At 35.7% G+C, this 16,729-nt stretch overlaps 1 protein-coding gene across 3 annotated transcripts in view; it reads left to right on the forward strand.

Moving 5' to 3' along the window:
- NBEA (neurobeachin) overlaps positions 1-16,729 on the forward strand; it is a gene marked incomplete at its 5' end in the record, with an annotated part of 627,381 nt that overhangs the window by 407,717 nt on the left and 202,935 nt on the right. For all 3 annotated transcript variants that reach the window (XM_082859302.1, XM_082859301.1, XM_082859303.1), the window contains one exon: positions 104-247. In XM_082859302.1, coding sequence (XP_082715428.1) covers positions 104-247 — 144 coding nt within the window. The remainder of the gene's footprint in view (positions 1-103; positions 248-16,729) is intronic.

The raw sequence follows: 16,729 nt of genomic DNA on the forward strand, positions 1-16,729 counted from the left end.
TTGAAAGTAGTATGTAAATGCAGCACATATTTATAAGGAAGTAATGGATTTATAAGAAAGTAAATCACAATGACCTAAATTATTATGTTTTGGTTGTGATTAGGCACTGAAGAAGATGTAGTAAAGTCTAAGAAAACATTCCGGAGTCAAGCAATAGTGAATCAGAATGCAGAGACAGAGCTTATGCTGGAAGGAGATGACGATGCAGTCAGTCTGCTCCAAGAGAAGGAAATCGACAACCTTGCAGGTAAATTTTTAAATATTTTTTTATTTGTTGTAAGTAATAAATGCACACAAAGTTATTGAATTTAAAATCTATCTCCTGATGAATAAACTAGAGCCAGTGGTTGGAGCAATACTCAATCATGTGAATGTTAATAATTTATCTCATTTCTAGTATTGAAAAGAGGAAAATACATATCAAACTAACGATAAATGAATAACATCTACTTTCTGTGTAGTGAAGAGCAACTTTTAATATAGGAGAAATAATGGATAGCATAAACTGTTCCCATCTAACTGCCTAAATAATTGGGGAGCTGGCGGGGGGAACGGGATGCTAGACTTCACATATGACTAACATGCTAACAGCTGTGAAAAATAGCCACTTCGGGCAGGTGACCATTGAAATAGCCATTTCCTTCCTGCTGTCACTCTTGGGAATGTCCCTCCCCATCTCTCTTTGTTTTCCTCTCTCCCCGCACTGCTAATCCCCACTACTAGGCGACATACTTTCACCTGCCCACCCTCAGTTTTCACTTTGTCCTGGTGCTCGTCTAAGGTCAGTTCAGAGCAGCATCTACAATGGCCCGATGGACTGTATATACCTTAGTGTTGGCATATAACCATTTTTGGTTTTTAAACCACTTTTGAGAATCTGGTGAAAGCAGATTGTTTCATGAAGGTACACAGACAATCTTGTACACAGTATCAGAGGGTTCACTGACCCCTGGAATCCAGTCTGTGGAATCATATCCTAGATCTCAGGCTAAAAACTCCTGCTTTAGAGTCTCAAAAGTGGTTGAATCTTACCTCTATTCTATATTTTCACCCCATACAACATTGGAGTGGCAGATGACAATAGAGAAGTGGACTTACATTCATCATTATGCTTACAAAATAGCGCTCCTGTTTCCAGAACTGAGCTGAAAATTACCTGGCATGCATTAGGAAAGTCTCCAACAATATTTCTGCCAGTTAGAAATCTCTCACTTTTACCAAAGAGAAGATGTTAATTGTAAACTGGAGAGGAACGTTATTCTTCCTCTTTTAGAAAATGTTTAATAAGGTTATTCTAACACCAGCTCCTGGATATGCCTATGTTATTAGCAATTCTGTATCATGAAAACGATTTTTCCTATTTAAAAGTAATCTTAAGTCCATGAACAAATGTTTACCTTGAATTTCTGAGGAAATGTTCAAGTTTTAGTATTGTTGTTTTTGTGGGATTTTTTAGTAGTTCAGAGATTTTTATCTGAGGCCACTTGGCAATTTAAGCAAATGAAGTCCATTATTTCTTTTTGCCACAGATTGTTTTCTCATTTTCTGGTCTTATTCTTGATCCTAAAGAACTAGAGAAAATTCACAAACACGATTTCTGACCTTTTGAAGTAATGTGTTGCCTTTCCTCATTCACATATCCTCACAGATATGTTCAATAATTATACAGTTTAGTTTAGCATCTCTGGTCTTTAGTTCCCACTAAAGGTAATTAGTTGATACAAATTTGGCTAGTACCTTGAAGTTTATTATGATGAGATATGCTCACTAATACCAGAAGCAAAATCTGGTAATGATTAATGACTCCTTTATATTTCTGTCTTTTAATGGTAGCTTGAGTAATTATTAATATTAATTTATGCTTATAAACAAAATTCTCAAAATAACATTAAGTTAAAATATGTAAAGAGCAATGAAAGCAGGCTTGAAATAAACTGTTTAAAAATCGAATCTTAGCCAACGGTCTCTATCAATACTCCTACAACTTCTGTCTTTTAAACAGATTTTTCTTTGAGCAGATTTGCTCTTTTCCCTATCCACCAAATCCTAACTCATACTCTTTCTGTGGAATCCTCGTGTCTGAAAAATCTTATAAACTGTCCTAAAATATTGATCTTCTACTTAGTCTACAGTGTTCATGTTTAAATCAGCAGTGCACAAATGTGACCCTGAACTTTGAATGCAGTAGAAAAGAAGTAGGGGATAGATATTTTGTGAAGGGAGAAGTAACAGTCACAGAAATAGTCTGTATAATATATAGGTGTCTAACGTTATGCTGAAGCCTACTTACTAATCTGGACTGCCATGATAGTGACAATGTCACATAAAAATAATTTTGGGGCTTCCCTGGTGGCGCAGTGGTTGAGAGTCCGCCTGCCGATGCGGGGGACGCGGGTTCATGCCCCGGTCTGGGAGGATCCCACATGCCGCGGAGCGGCTGGGCCCGTGAGCCATGGCCGCTGGGCCTGCGCGTCCGGAGCCTGTGCTCCGCAGCAGGAGAGGCCACGGCAGTGGGAGGCCCGCATACTGCAAAATAATAATAATAATAATAATTTTGGAAGTTAATTATGAACCAGTATTCTTAGGTTTTAAAAAAAATCAGCTATAAGTTTTAAACCACATAAATACATAACTTTTTTTGTTGCTCTAACAAATTCTTATCCAAATAATTGTTATCTCTGTCTCAGAAGTCAAAATTTGCTAAATAATAATGTCTTTCTTAGGATCAGTTTCTGTTTATAAAAAGAAAAAAAAGAGGAAGTATAGCCAGCATGTCTTGCTAGGAACCAGGTGGTGTTTGAAGGGCTTCATGTGCAATAACCTATTTAATAGTCACAACAATCCTGAGAGGTAGATACAATTATTATTACCTTAATTTTACAAATGAGGTTATAGAGGTCAAGACAAATTTAAGTAGCTTGCATAAGGTTAACAAGTGTATAAAATAATGTATTTCCTTAAAAATATGTAGTATATGGCACAAACTAAAATACACAAAATAATATCTTTAAATAAATATGTATATATACTTAGAAGTTTATGAATAAGCATAATAATTCATTTTAGTTTTATATATGTGTTCCCCAAAATCATCTAGTAAGTTAAAAAAATCTGACAGGGTATTTTCAGCACAACTGTATTTAAACATTGACCCTTTCTCATGTTTTCCCCATTTTCCTTGGAATTTTCCAGTTTTAATAAAGATACGATGTCCGCAAAGTTCTACAGTTTTAAGTGTCATACAATTTTCTGTTTCACTTTTAGTTCCCTTTCTTCCCAAGCTGTTCATCTCAAGAGGCAAGTTAAATATGTGTGACTAGTAATTACTCAATTTATTATGTATTGTTGCAAATGGCTAATATGATTATAATATAGAACTATGCCAATCAATTATTACATTAATAACATCTAACTTAATTTATTTTAATTGCTTTTTTAGTTTGTAGAGATTGACCAAAGTGAATTAGCACCTAAGATTTCATATGTAATTAAAAATTTCAACTTACTAATTATATTGTTACTTAAAACATTGAAATTAATTTGTGTAATTCAACTGATTTTAATCTAAAATCTCAATTATTTATTTTAATTTGAAATTCAGCTTGGCAGGTTATTTCTTCAAGTAATTATTGAGTAACTAAAATTTAAAATTAACTCAAATTTGTGTGAATTGACAAGTGAATGATTTAATTCAATTGATAGAAAGGCTTGTCTCCCACTAATAGAATATATTTAATTTCTTTTAGAGTAGTAGTTCTGTCACATATGCGGGTAACAATAGAAATATTTTACATAATAGAATTAGAATTCATACGGATTCCTTTATTGTTACTTCCAAATGTTAGTAATTTTGCTAATTTAGAGAATTCTGAGTTAATGATGATGGCCCTTCATGCTTTATCAGTTCTGTAAGTTGTTAAAAATGTTTTGTTTATGTATATGTAAGCTGTTATTACCAACAATCCACCCATGTATTTAATGTCAAATAACTTAAATGATTTTCTACAAGCCCACACCGCCAATGTCCAAACTTCTCTTTTTACCTGAAATATCCTTCACACATCTCTAATCTACACCCTCCCTTATCTTCTCCTATCAAAATCTACCCTTTTTTATACCTATTTAAATAAAATACTTTGTGAAATATTCACTAGCCAGCCTTATCACCCCATAACTTTTTTTTTTTTTTTTTTTATTGTGATACACGGGCCTCTCACTGTTGTGGCCTCTCCCATTGCGGAGCACAGGCTCTGGACGCGCAGGCTCAGCGGCCATGGCTCACGGGCCTAGCCGCTCCACGGCATATGGGATCTTCCCGGACCAGGGCACGAACCCGTGTCCCCTGCATCGGCAGGCGGACTCTCAACCACTGCGCCACCAGGGAAGCCCCCCATAACATTTTTTGACAACAACTTTATTGAGATACAATTCACATACCATACAATTGACCCATCTAAAGTGCGCAATGATTTTAATGATTTTTGTATATTCACAGTTATGCAACCATTGCCACAATTTTAGCACATTTCATCACCTCAAAAAGGAATCTCATATTCTTTGGCTATTTCCTCCAACTTTCCCATTCTTCCTCCACAGCCCTAGAGGACCACTAATCTACTTTCTGTCTCCATATATTTGCCTATTCTGGACATTTCACATCAGTGGAATCATATAATATGCAGTCTTTTGTGACTGGCTTCTTTTAGTTAGCATGATGTTTTCAAGGTTCATCCATGTCATAACATGTATATCTTTTTTATGGCGAATAATATTCCATTGTGTGAATGTACCACATTATCCATTCTTTGTCATTTATCCATTCAAATGTTGATGGACATTTGGTTCGTTTCCACTTTTTGGCTGTTATAACTAACAATACTGCTATGAACTTTTATTTACAACATTTTATTTGAACATAAGTTTTTTCTCTTGAGTATATGCCTAGGCATGGAATTGCTGGGTCAAATAATTACTCTATTTTTAACTTTTTGAGGAACTACTAGGCTGTTTTCTAAAGTGGCTTCATTATTTTAATTGCCATCAGCAGTGTGGGAGGGTCCAGCTTCTCCACATTCTTCCCAATGCTGGTTATTATCTATCTTTTTTATTATAACTGCCCCCCCAAATTTTGATTATATTAATCTTAAGACACTTATTACATAAAGCCTTGTTTTGTAGATGCTGTTCTGTATGTTTTATCCCTCCTTTTAGACTGTAAATTCCTTAAGGCTATCAACCATATCCCATGTACCTTTGAACCATGAAGAAATCTAACAACATTACTTGCCCTTAAAATGTTCCCATTGAAAAAGTTTCATTATAGGTAAACTGGAGAGCTGAGATAATTATCTAGTTAATTTATACCAAAACAAAGAGACAAAATAAAACTTTTGAGCTCTTGAAATTAAGTATTTGGGAGCTTGAATTATCAGATCATATGTTCATACTAATTAAATCATTCAAATAATGACTCAGTTCATTACTTGTTTTTTCCAGTGTATGAACAGCTAAAGTTAAGCTAATCTTGGTTCCATCCCAGTTTCTACTAATTATGTCATTTTAACTAAATGTCTCTTAAGGTCCCCATTTTTAACATCAAGATACCACTGTGACTCTTAATCAAAAAAATAATAACTCTCTCTATCACATGGAAAAGATGTCCTATAACCAATGGACTATAATGTTATTTTGAATATTTTAAAAAGAATAATTAGTATAGGGAACTAGCAACATGGGGAAGAAGTGTTAGAGTGTAAGGGTTGGATTTTTTGTGGGGGTGAGTTTCAAAATGGTAGATTTACAATCCTTTACACACACACACATACACACATGCACACACACATACACACACACACACACACACACACACGCATACATACTCTAACCAAAGTCAAGAATCTGAAACTTAGAAGAAATGCATTATGTGAATTTAAGAATGAGAAAAATATAGAAATAAGGGAGGTCTACTAAGAGAAATCAAATGTGGTCAATGGGAGGTTCTCCTAAATGACAATCACTTTCCCCACGTGACTCACCTTTGAAGCTCATCACAGTTCCCATGCACTTTCACTGATGTTAGAGGGCAGTACCTGTTCAGACTGTTTTTCTTATTGTTAACCAGTCAAATTCTTTGCATTTCGTACAATCTCTGTTCTACCAATTCAAACTAAAAGCAGGTATCAAATGATAGGGACGGAGGAGGAAACTGTTGCTTAGAATTTTTTTAAATTATGAAAGTTTCAGGCATACAACGTTATAATTCAACATCTGTATAAATACAAAGTGATCACCTTCACAATTCTAATTACCATCCATCACTGTACAGTTGGCCCCCTGCACTTATTTACTTAGAATTTTTTTCAGGTTGACCATTCCTACCTCCCTAAATCTCTATTTGACTGCATTTCACATACTCATTTACTTACTCAGTAACAGTTTTTGAATACTTAGTGACTATGAAGAACTCTGGGGTTCGGAGACTGATAGGAAAAAAAAAGTCAGCAGGAGAATCAGTTCTGCTACCCCTACTCAGCAACTCAAATAACCAGGAATTATGTTATAAAATATGCGTACCCTAATAAGTGAAAGTAAACAATTAAGATGATCAGATAGATAATTTAGGCCTTTAAATGTTCTAACTTGAAATATTCATCTACCAGAGGCAAACTTGTTTATTTAAGGAGTGAATGTTACCTAAAAACTGAGCTAATAAGAAAGGAAGATAAAAGCAAAGTATAGGGCATACAAGAAGGAAGAACTCAAGAGTCTAGAAAATTATAATAATAAAATGAAAGGAACAACAGAATTCTAAAAACTAAGAGTTTTTCAGGGAAATGTGTTATTTAAAGAAGAAAAAGGAATATAAGCCAAAAGCACAGAAAAAAATTACTATAATTGTTTAATGGAATAAGAATATAAATACTATAGATGAGAACAAGGTCAGTTGTTTCATAGATGCAGATAAATTCTGACTCAGATCATGTCAGCTTGAGTCAGGCCTAACTGTTCCACACAGTCCAATTCTAATATGATTAATGAAGATTCTTTTCCTGAAAAACTAGTATTTTAAAAAAATTCCTTAACAGTTACACTTAAGATGTTTTAATTACAAAGTCTAACTAGACTGGAATCAACCTGATATTTGTATTTAGGGGAAAATATCTTTTAAACATTCTGGATTCTCTGAAATGCATTTTGCTCAGGATTTTCCCCTTAATTTTTAAACCCAAATGTGTTTTAAGGGAAATTTAATCCATATGTCCCTGACTCACTCACACTTAACTCATCAAAATGTTGTTTAGTAAAAGCTATTTGATGTTGAAAAAGCCTTATGAGTCTTTATAAGTCTTTTTTCTCTCTCTTTGAATTAGGAAGTTGCTTTGCAGTCATAAATAGTATACCCAAAGGGTTCGTGTTCAGCTTCAAACAGAATTTGCAAAGCTCTTAGAGACAACATTAACACATGCCCATTTCTTACAAAAGCTAAAATACTTAAACTTCTAAGTTAATTTTTTAATTCAGCTGAAAAGTTGTGAAAATCAGTAAAGGCTTCACCTTGAATATCTAGGCTTCTTAGCCTTTCTTCATTATTTTTACAATGTCTACAAGGCCATTTTAGAGTCTGCAAATACTTTACTGTATCCATCTTTCTGTATCTCCAAAAATGCATGTCCTCTCCAACCATGGATTCTGTAGTCTATAAAAACACTTTTAAGGTACTTTTAAGTGTAACAACCTCCCACTAACCAAACTTCGTAAATTTAAAATATAATAAAAGGACATAATTCAACTACATTCGTTAGACATCAACCATGATTCAGCTTATATATAATGTTCTTACATCTTTTTTTTATTTTAAGAATAAGCCATTCTTTGTTATGCTGCAAATCTTTCACAAACCACAGTGATGAGGTCTATTCTTTCTAATACAGTGTTCTAGTTGAAACCGGTTTTTATTTTTTACTGTTTTCTCTGTATGGAGAGTTTCCCACAAAGTAATCCCTCTACAGATTTATAGTTATATTTACTACCAACCTGAAAAGTAGTGGCAATGAACAACTCAACTCACTTATCAATAGACCATCTCTCTCCTATATGTAGGCAGCTAATATTTCAAATGTCATGTTTTTTAAAGAGGATATGATGAGGATATTATTCACCTGTTGAAAACATGTGGGTCACCACATTTGTCACACTTGGAGGGGAAAAAAAGTGTGAGATAACAAAACTGTTCCTAATGCCGAACTCTGGGCGTTAGCAACGTGGAGAAGAGGAAGAGGTGAGGTTTCATCACTGCCTCACCTCTGAGTGCTCTGCCCTCCCTCTGAAAGACTTTGGCACTAATTCACAAACAGGTAAAAAACTGATTTTGCCACTACATTTAGAGCAGTGCCATACAAAAAGACAAATTAGTCTCTCTGCATACTGAAAATATTTTATTTATTTAATTATTTTGTTTCGATGACTTAGTGCTATGGAGCCAGAGCAACAGCCTGCAAGGGTACCTCAACATAAATAGTCAGCACTAAGGACAAGTTTTACATGGAAATCCATTTATAAGTAGTTGTTCCAGTAGCATCTGCTCCATCAGATCAATCATCAGTCCAATAAATATAAATCTAGAACAACTTTTTATCAGCAAAAAAGAAGAGAAAGTCAGCCTCAGTGTGCTGGCTAAATATTGTTAAATATCTTCTTTCCAGATAAAATGTTTAGGCAGTTTTATTGATCAGAAGATGACAGATAGTAATGTTTTATGTGTTTTTTCCTCAAAGTTCTGTTGAATTTTTCCTTCATTTTAAGTCACTAACAGATGAAACAGCTAAATACAGTTGTAGTGCTATTTCAGTTCAATTTGTATCTAAAACAGGAATGTTAAGAACCAAATATCACAGAAAACTTTCTTTAAAAATAAATCTTGCATCTAAGATTCGGTTGTATGGATGAGTCTTCATTCACCAGCAAGTTTTCGGGGAGCGGGGGTGGGTGGAATGAGCTAGTTAAAGTAGTAAAGAGTAAATGTGGATGGGCAAATGATGCTGGCAGATAACTTTACAACTCTATGAATTAGGTATTATACTTCATTCTAAGATGTGGAAACTTAGGGTCAGACGTTGGGGTATTTATTTATGATCATATAACAAATATCAATACATGAGCCAAGAAGTGAGCCCACTTTTCTTTCTCCGAAAGCCCTTGTTCATTCTACTACATCAGTGCTTTATTTTGGGTTTTATTTTTAAATCCTGAATTATAACCCATTGATGTGTTAGCAAATCAATTACTTGGACTATTACCAGCATTATCTGTAAAGGAAATAAAATGCAAAGAAAAGATTCAAATAGAAAATGTCAAAATTCATCGCACACAATAAAGATAAGAGCTGGAAGGACCTGTTGGGTCCTTATTCTCTGTTTCCAGATCCCAACTTGACTCAGGTTGGATGTGGTTATCCAAACAAAACACATATGAAATATTGAATATCTACTGTGTACAAGACATTACGCTGGGTGCTTGGAGCAAAAAGACACATATGATTAAAGTTACTGCTTTCAAGGAGTTTACAGTGAAGAGGGAGGACAGATAATGAAAAGAAAAGAAAAAAAATCCTACATCCACAAAGGAAGCCATGATAACACAAAACAGGGCCCTTGACCGCCATGTGGATTCTGGATGGGTATTCCTTTTAGTTAATCATAAGTAAAAGATTTGGAGTTGTTACAGATGACATGTAAACATAGTATGCTAAACTACCACCTTCTCTGTGAAACTACAGTAGGTCTAAATTATTCGGGTAGAAGTATGAGGTAGAAATCTCTGAAGGTTACTGGGGTGGGAGGCATTTTGTGCCATGAGGTACCTGTAGTTTATCCTAAAGGCTACAGTGAGACAATGAACGACTTCTAAGCATGAAAAGATCTAATTTATGTTTTTTTAAAAATTACTCAGGCCACTGTACAGATTATGGTTTTAGGATGTCCAGAGTTGAGGCAGGAGGCTGTTGTCCAGATCAGAGGTGATGAGAGCCTAAACTAAATTGGTGGTGGAGGAAAGAGGAGAGGAGGGCAACTTGTAACAACACTTAGGAGGTAAGATGTGAAGGACCATGATAATTGACCAGTTGTGAGGAGTAAGAACGAGGGGAATCTGTCCCGGGAGAAGAAATGATGTGGAAGCTGTTAAATGTGTTTGGGAATGTAAAGATGCAGGGTTTTAGGGGAGAGAAGAATGAAGATGACTGGTCAGATTGGTCTGTTGGGTATCCATATTTTTCAAATGTATAGAATGGTTTGAAATTTGAGAACCAGGTTGGGCATGGAGCTCATAATTTAAACCTCTGAGATCACCCAAGGAAAGTGAGAATATAAAAATAGAAGAGTAGTAGCCCAAAGTCAGATCCCCTGTGGAGCAACAAGGTTTAATTGGCCAACAAAGGACAGCTCCTCAGGGATACCAAGAAGGAAGTCAGGCAGAAAGAGAACAGGAGAGAAGACAGGCTTACCTTGGAGATATTGCAGGTTCGGTTCCAGACCCCACCACAAAGCAAGTATTACAATGAATCGAGGCATATGAATTTTTTGTTTTCCCAGTGCATAGAAAAGTTATGTTTAATGTTTATATCATATTGTAGTCTATTAAGCGTGCAATAGCATTGTGTTTAAAAAACTGTACATGCCTTAATGTAAAAATACTTTATTGTTAAAAAAAATGCTAACCGTCATCTGAGCCTCCAGGAGGTCAGAATCTTTTTGCTGGTGGAGGGTCTTGCCCGGATGTTGATGGCTGCTAACTGATCAGGGTGGTGGGTGCTGAAGGTGGGGTGCCCGTGACAGTTTCTTGAAATAAGACCACAGTGAAGTTTGCCACAGGGATTGATGCTGCCTTTTACGAATGATTTCTCTGTAGCATGCAGTGCTGTTTGATAACATTTGCCCACAATAGAGCAGCTTTCAAAATTAGGCTCAGTCCTCTCAAACCCCACCACTGCTTTATCAACTAAGTTTATGTACTATTCTTAATCCTTTGTTGTCATTTCAGCAGTCTTCACAGCATCTTCACCAGAAGTAGATTCCATCTCAAGAAACCAGTTTCTTTGCTCATCTGTGTGAAGCAACTCCTCAACTCTTCAAGTTTTATCATGAGATTGCAGCAATTCAGTCACCTCTTCCAGCTCCACTTCTAATTCTAGTTCTCTTTCTATTTCCACCACATCTGCAGTTACTTCCTCCAATGAAGTCTTGAACCCCTCAAAGTCATCCATAAGGGTTGAAATCAACTTCTGCCAAACACCTGTTAATGTTGACATTTTTACCTCTTCCCGTGAATCACGAATCTTCTTAATGGCATCTAGAATGGTGAATCCTTTCCATTTACTTTGCCCAAATCCATGAAAGGAATCACTATTTATGGCAGCTATAGCCTTTTGAAATGTATTTCTTAAATAATGAGACTTGAAAGTCAAAATGACTCCTTGATCCATGGGCTGCAGAATGGAAATTATGTTAGCAGGCATGAAAACAACATTAATCTCCTTGTACATCTCCATCAGAGCTCTTGGGTGACCAGGTGCGTTGTCAATGAGCAGTAATAATTTGAAAGGAACCTTTTTTTCTGAGCAGTAGGTCTTAACAGTGGGCTTAAAATATTCAGTAAACCATGTTGTCAACAGATGTGCTGTCATCCAGGCTTTGTTAGTGCATTTTATAGAGCACAGGCAGAATAGATTCAGCATAATTCTTAAGGGCCCTAGGATTTTCAGAATGGTAAATGAGCTTTGGCTTCAACCTAAAGTCACCAACTGCATTAGCCTCTAACGAAGGAGTCAGCCTGTCCTTTAAAGCTTTGAAGCCAGGCATTGACTTCTTCTCTCTGGCTGTGAAAGTCCTGGATGGCATCTTCTTCCAATAGAAGACCATTTCATCTACGTTGAAAATCTGTTGTCTAGTGTAGCCTCCTTCATGAATTATCTTGGCTAGATCTTCTGGATAAGTTGCTTCTACAGTGCAGCTTCTACATCAGCACTTGCTGCTTCACCCTTCACCTTTATATTATGGAGATGGCTTCTTTCCTTAAATCTCATGGACCAACCTCTACTAGCTTCACACTTATCTTCTGCAGGTTCCTCACCTCTCTGAGTCTTCATAGAATTGAAGACTTACTTACTCTGGATTAGGTTTTGGATTAAGGGAATGCTGTGGCTGGTTTGATCTTCTATCCAGACCACTAAAACTTTCTCCAGTCAGCAATAAGGCTGTTTCCCTTTCTTATCATTCATGCGCTCACTGGAGTAGCACTTTAAATTTCCTTCAAGAACTTTTCCTTTGCATTCACAACTTGGCGAACTCCTTGGCACAAGAGGCCTAGCTTTTGGGCTGTCTCTGCTTTCAACATGCCTTCCTCACTAAGCTTACTCATTTCTAGCTTTTGATTTTAAGTGAGAGACCTGTGACTCTTCCTTTCACTTGAATACTTACAGGCCAATGCAGGGTTATTAACTGGCCTAATTTCAGTATTGTTGTGTCTCAGGGAATAGGGAGAGAGAGAGACAAGAGAATGGAAGGGTCCATGGAGCAGTCAGAACAAACACAACATTTACCAACTAAGTTTAGTCTTATATGGGTAGGGTTCATGGTGCCCCAAAACAATTACAGTATTAATGTCAGTGATCACTGATCATACATCACCATAGCAAATATAATAATAATGAAAAAGTTTGAAATATTATGAGAATTGCCAAAATGTGACACAGAGACTTGGAGTGTGCAAGTGCTATTGGGAAAAAAAAAAAAAAAAAAAAGCTCTATCAAGCTTCTGGATGCAGGGTTGCCACAAACCTTCAATTTGTAAAAAACACAGTCTCTGCCAAGTGCAGTAAAATGAGTTATGTCTATAGTGTGCTTTAGAAGTCAAGGAACTCTGGCTCAGTCACTTTCAAACTGGTATTCCTTGGAACACAGTTATTTTGAAATATGCTAATGAGAAAAGAGTATAGTTAAAGGTATTTGGAAAACTCTGAGTTTAAAAATAAAATGTTACGCAGATTGTGTGTTTTTTTTTTAATTGATGGAAGGACTTTTCCAAACTTTTAGCATATTAATTAATATGTATGTCCCTAACACCTTGGCCTAAGTAAAGGATGAGGGTGAAGCCAAAAGGAGTGAATAGGAATGAGGAACTAAGAGGTGAAAACTGAAGTCCAGAAGCTTAACAAAGGAGAGGAGACCAAGATAAAAGAGCAGCTAAAGTGGAGGAGGGTAGGACCGAATGCCAGATGGAGAGAGTAACTGACTTGAACAGGAGGAAAGTTACATTTTCTGGAGAAAAAGGGATAACGATAAATGCAGAGGCAGAAAAATCTTTAGATAGAGGAAGACATTAAGATAAATAACCAAATTTCATTTTCTCCAAAATATGAATACTTCATTTATTATGCGGTCAGGATGGATGAATGTTCACATGTGAATTTTTCTAGGAAGGGGCCATATATTTAGTCATCTTCTCTAAGAGATGTGTGAGCTTCCGAAAAAGGACAGACACCACTGCTCCACACTGTAATACCTGAGCTTTAATCTTTGGTTCATTGACCTAAAAAAATCTGACATTGGAGGCTACGTGTGTTTTCAGTCCCGTCTCACACGGCTCCCCTTTACACCTCCTAATCGCTGGCCCATCTTATTTCCTACTGTCCACATCCTGCATCTGTTTGTTCAAACTCTTCTCCTACTTCACAACACTCTTCCCCGCATGTGCACCAGTCTGACTCCTACCCATCCATCACAGCTCACTTCAGTTCACTGCCTCACCCTGACCCCCCACACAGGCTGGAAAGCATCACAGTTCTGTGAATGCCTATAGAACTTTTTTTTCTGTCCTTCTCTTGGTGGGAGGCAGTATACATAACAGTAAATACCTTTGAGTCAGATCACCGAGTTTGAATCCTGTCTCTACCATTTCCTGGTTGTGTGACCTTCCCTAAGTTACTTCAACTCCCAGTCTCATTTTCTCTCTGTAAAATGGAGATCATAGCAGTACCTATCTCCTAGGTACATTATGAGGAACAAATGAGAATCATATACGTCAAGTGCTTTAACAACGCTTAGCTAAACCCTTCTCCCTTATGCCCTTTCTCCCTTATGCTATGCTTATTCCTGTGTATTTCTTATCTTTACTATGTATTTTAAGCTCTTTGTGGGTAAAATCCATGTCTTATATTATTGCATTCTCTCTCAGTGCACAAAACAGTGTATAATTTTTGTCGACTACATGAATGAATGAATGAATGAATGCTGAGTTAAATGTCTCTCTAAGCATTTAATTTACAAAGAGGAAACAACTTACACACTGGGAAAAATATGGCAGTTATAAAATTATGTCATTTAAAAAAAGAATAGTATGCATGTAATATAGCTGGACTGACCAATTACATTATAACTCACTGGTTTTCAGCATATTTTAAATTGATCTCTTCTATAAAATGTAATGTTTTTCATATTTTTAAAGAACGATTTGAAATCAATTCCAGAAAAATATAAAAGATGTAATCTATTATTTTAATTGACCTTTTTACTATGACATAAAAATGCAACAATGGTGTATATCGTTTTCTATATTCTGTATTCAATTCCGTAAACACAGATGCTTACTTACTGTGTGACAGAGCCTGTGTTAGATGCAGAAGATAACGCCCCAGTCTTCAAGTAGCTTATGCCAAGTGGGAGAAACAGCCTTCTAAACACATAATATTTGACATAAGTGCTGCAATAAAGATGTGCCCAGGAAACCATGGGAACTTAAAGACAAGGCACTAGTCCAACCAAGAGGTGCAAAGACCTAGTCCTCCTGGTACAGTAGATTTAAGTCATCTCCCCTGGTTTATTCACTCATCCAGTCTAGTAGGAACTTACTCTTCTTGATCATTAAATGATATCCTAGTGCTATAAAAGAGTCAATACTCTTCCAGAGAGTGAAAAATGGATTCCATATGTTGAACTGAATGTGATATAACTAGAAACACAAATCTCAGCTGGCTCACTTAGTGCATCAAAAGGCAGCGCAAATTATCACAATGAACATAAAAACTATCACTGTTTTTAGTATATTTTTGTGCTGGTAAATAAGTCAGTAATATTTTACTTAGAGTGTATATGCTTCGTAAGCTTTTTCTTCTATAAAGTTTGTCTTTGTAGAAAATGCACTAGTTTCTGTTTGTTTCTTTTTAACATAAAGTATTATCTGTCCTACAAGGGAATCAAAAAACATAAATGGTATGTTAAAGTTAAAGCCTATCAGATTCTCTCTCAGGACTTTTAAAAATTATTTATTGTCAACACATTAAATGAGATTTTAGATAGATGTTCTACCATGGTGAACAGATATTTTGTTAAAATGCAGCCTTCAATTGTTCTTATATAGAGGGCTCCATTCTTTCTGTTTCTGTTTCAGACTCTGGTAAGCTGAGTTTTACCAGAGGTAGGTTTGCTCAGATCTGAAAAGATTCATGGGCATTCTCAAGCACCTGTCTCATTTTGTACAGTAGTAATCTAAGGAAACCACTGCACTGTGGGGATGATTGATTATTGTTCATCTCAATCTAAGGATAGATTGTGTTCAGAAAGTCACCAGAGAGCACAAAGAGGCCACTTCTTGGGCACAGTGAGCTTGGTATAAAATTTGGATTTATGCAGTGTTTATATAATCAGTAGTGTGGTGTGTGTATGCTAGGGAAGGAGATAATAATGCTGGAAGTTAACTTTATAACACTTGGGTTATGTATTTTATCAGTTGTTCAAGTTATATTTTCCTGATTTAAGCAAAAATATTCTGTAACTCTTTTCATCACAAGAAAAGGTTTTGGAAATTTCAGAGCATCATTGTTCTGATAATATATTTGGACCACTAACAATATTCTCTGTACATAAAGGAAAGCGTCACTGGTAGAGATTTTGTTACTATACTTTCTTTTTTTCTGAGGCATTTCAAATGCTTGAAACCCAGGGAAGTAAGTACTCTGGGTAAAAGGAATCTCAGATCTTCTGCAGCATTTTCCTCCTAACTTCCCTCTCCCTCAGGCTCATACACAGACATCTCCATTTTCTTAATGCCTAAAGTTTTCCTAGGATTCCAAAACAAAGTTCCAACTTTCTCATATTCTTCAGTTGCTTTGAGATTCAAACATTTTATTCTTTTAATTCTGTGGGGAAAACATTTTCTTTAAATTGATAGTACCCTACTTAAAAATAAGTCCAAAGCAGTGATAAATATTTTAGATGTGTTCAGTCACTCATGCTGTTAGTTATTTTCCTACAAATTTTATCACATTGTAGAGCTGTAAGTTTTTACCTATTATATTTTCATCTTAAAAATTTTTTGGAATGATATCATTTTTCAGTAAACGTAAAGGATCTCAGATTAGTTTTATTTCTTCTAAATAATGCAGGATTTTAAGTTTAGTAATTTTACAAAGATTAGTCAATGCTTATTATCCCAAAATAATGGTCTTTTACATGTTCCAAAAGCAAATTGAACATGTGGTTTCAAAGTGAGTTTGGAGTAAATCCATACAGCTGATAAAATTGTATTAATGTTAAACTAAGGTCAGAGAATATTCAAGTGACTCTAAAATACATCATAATTTCATGTACACTAAGTATAGTTTTTGCCAACTGAAAGTCATCAAATAATTGTAACGATGCCAGTTTTAATTAAACTTCAGCTCCTTGTCCCTATGTAT

Source organism: Leucopleurus acutus (assembly GCF_964270905.1).
Source record: "Leucopleurus acutus genome assembly, chromosome: 18".
In the NCBI taxonomy this organism is placed as follows: domain Eukaryota; kingdom Metazoa; phylum Chordata; class Mammalia; order Artiodactyla; family Delphinidae; genus Leucopleurus; species Leucopleurus acutus.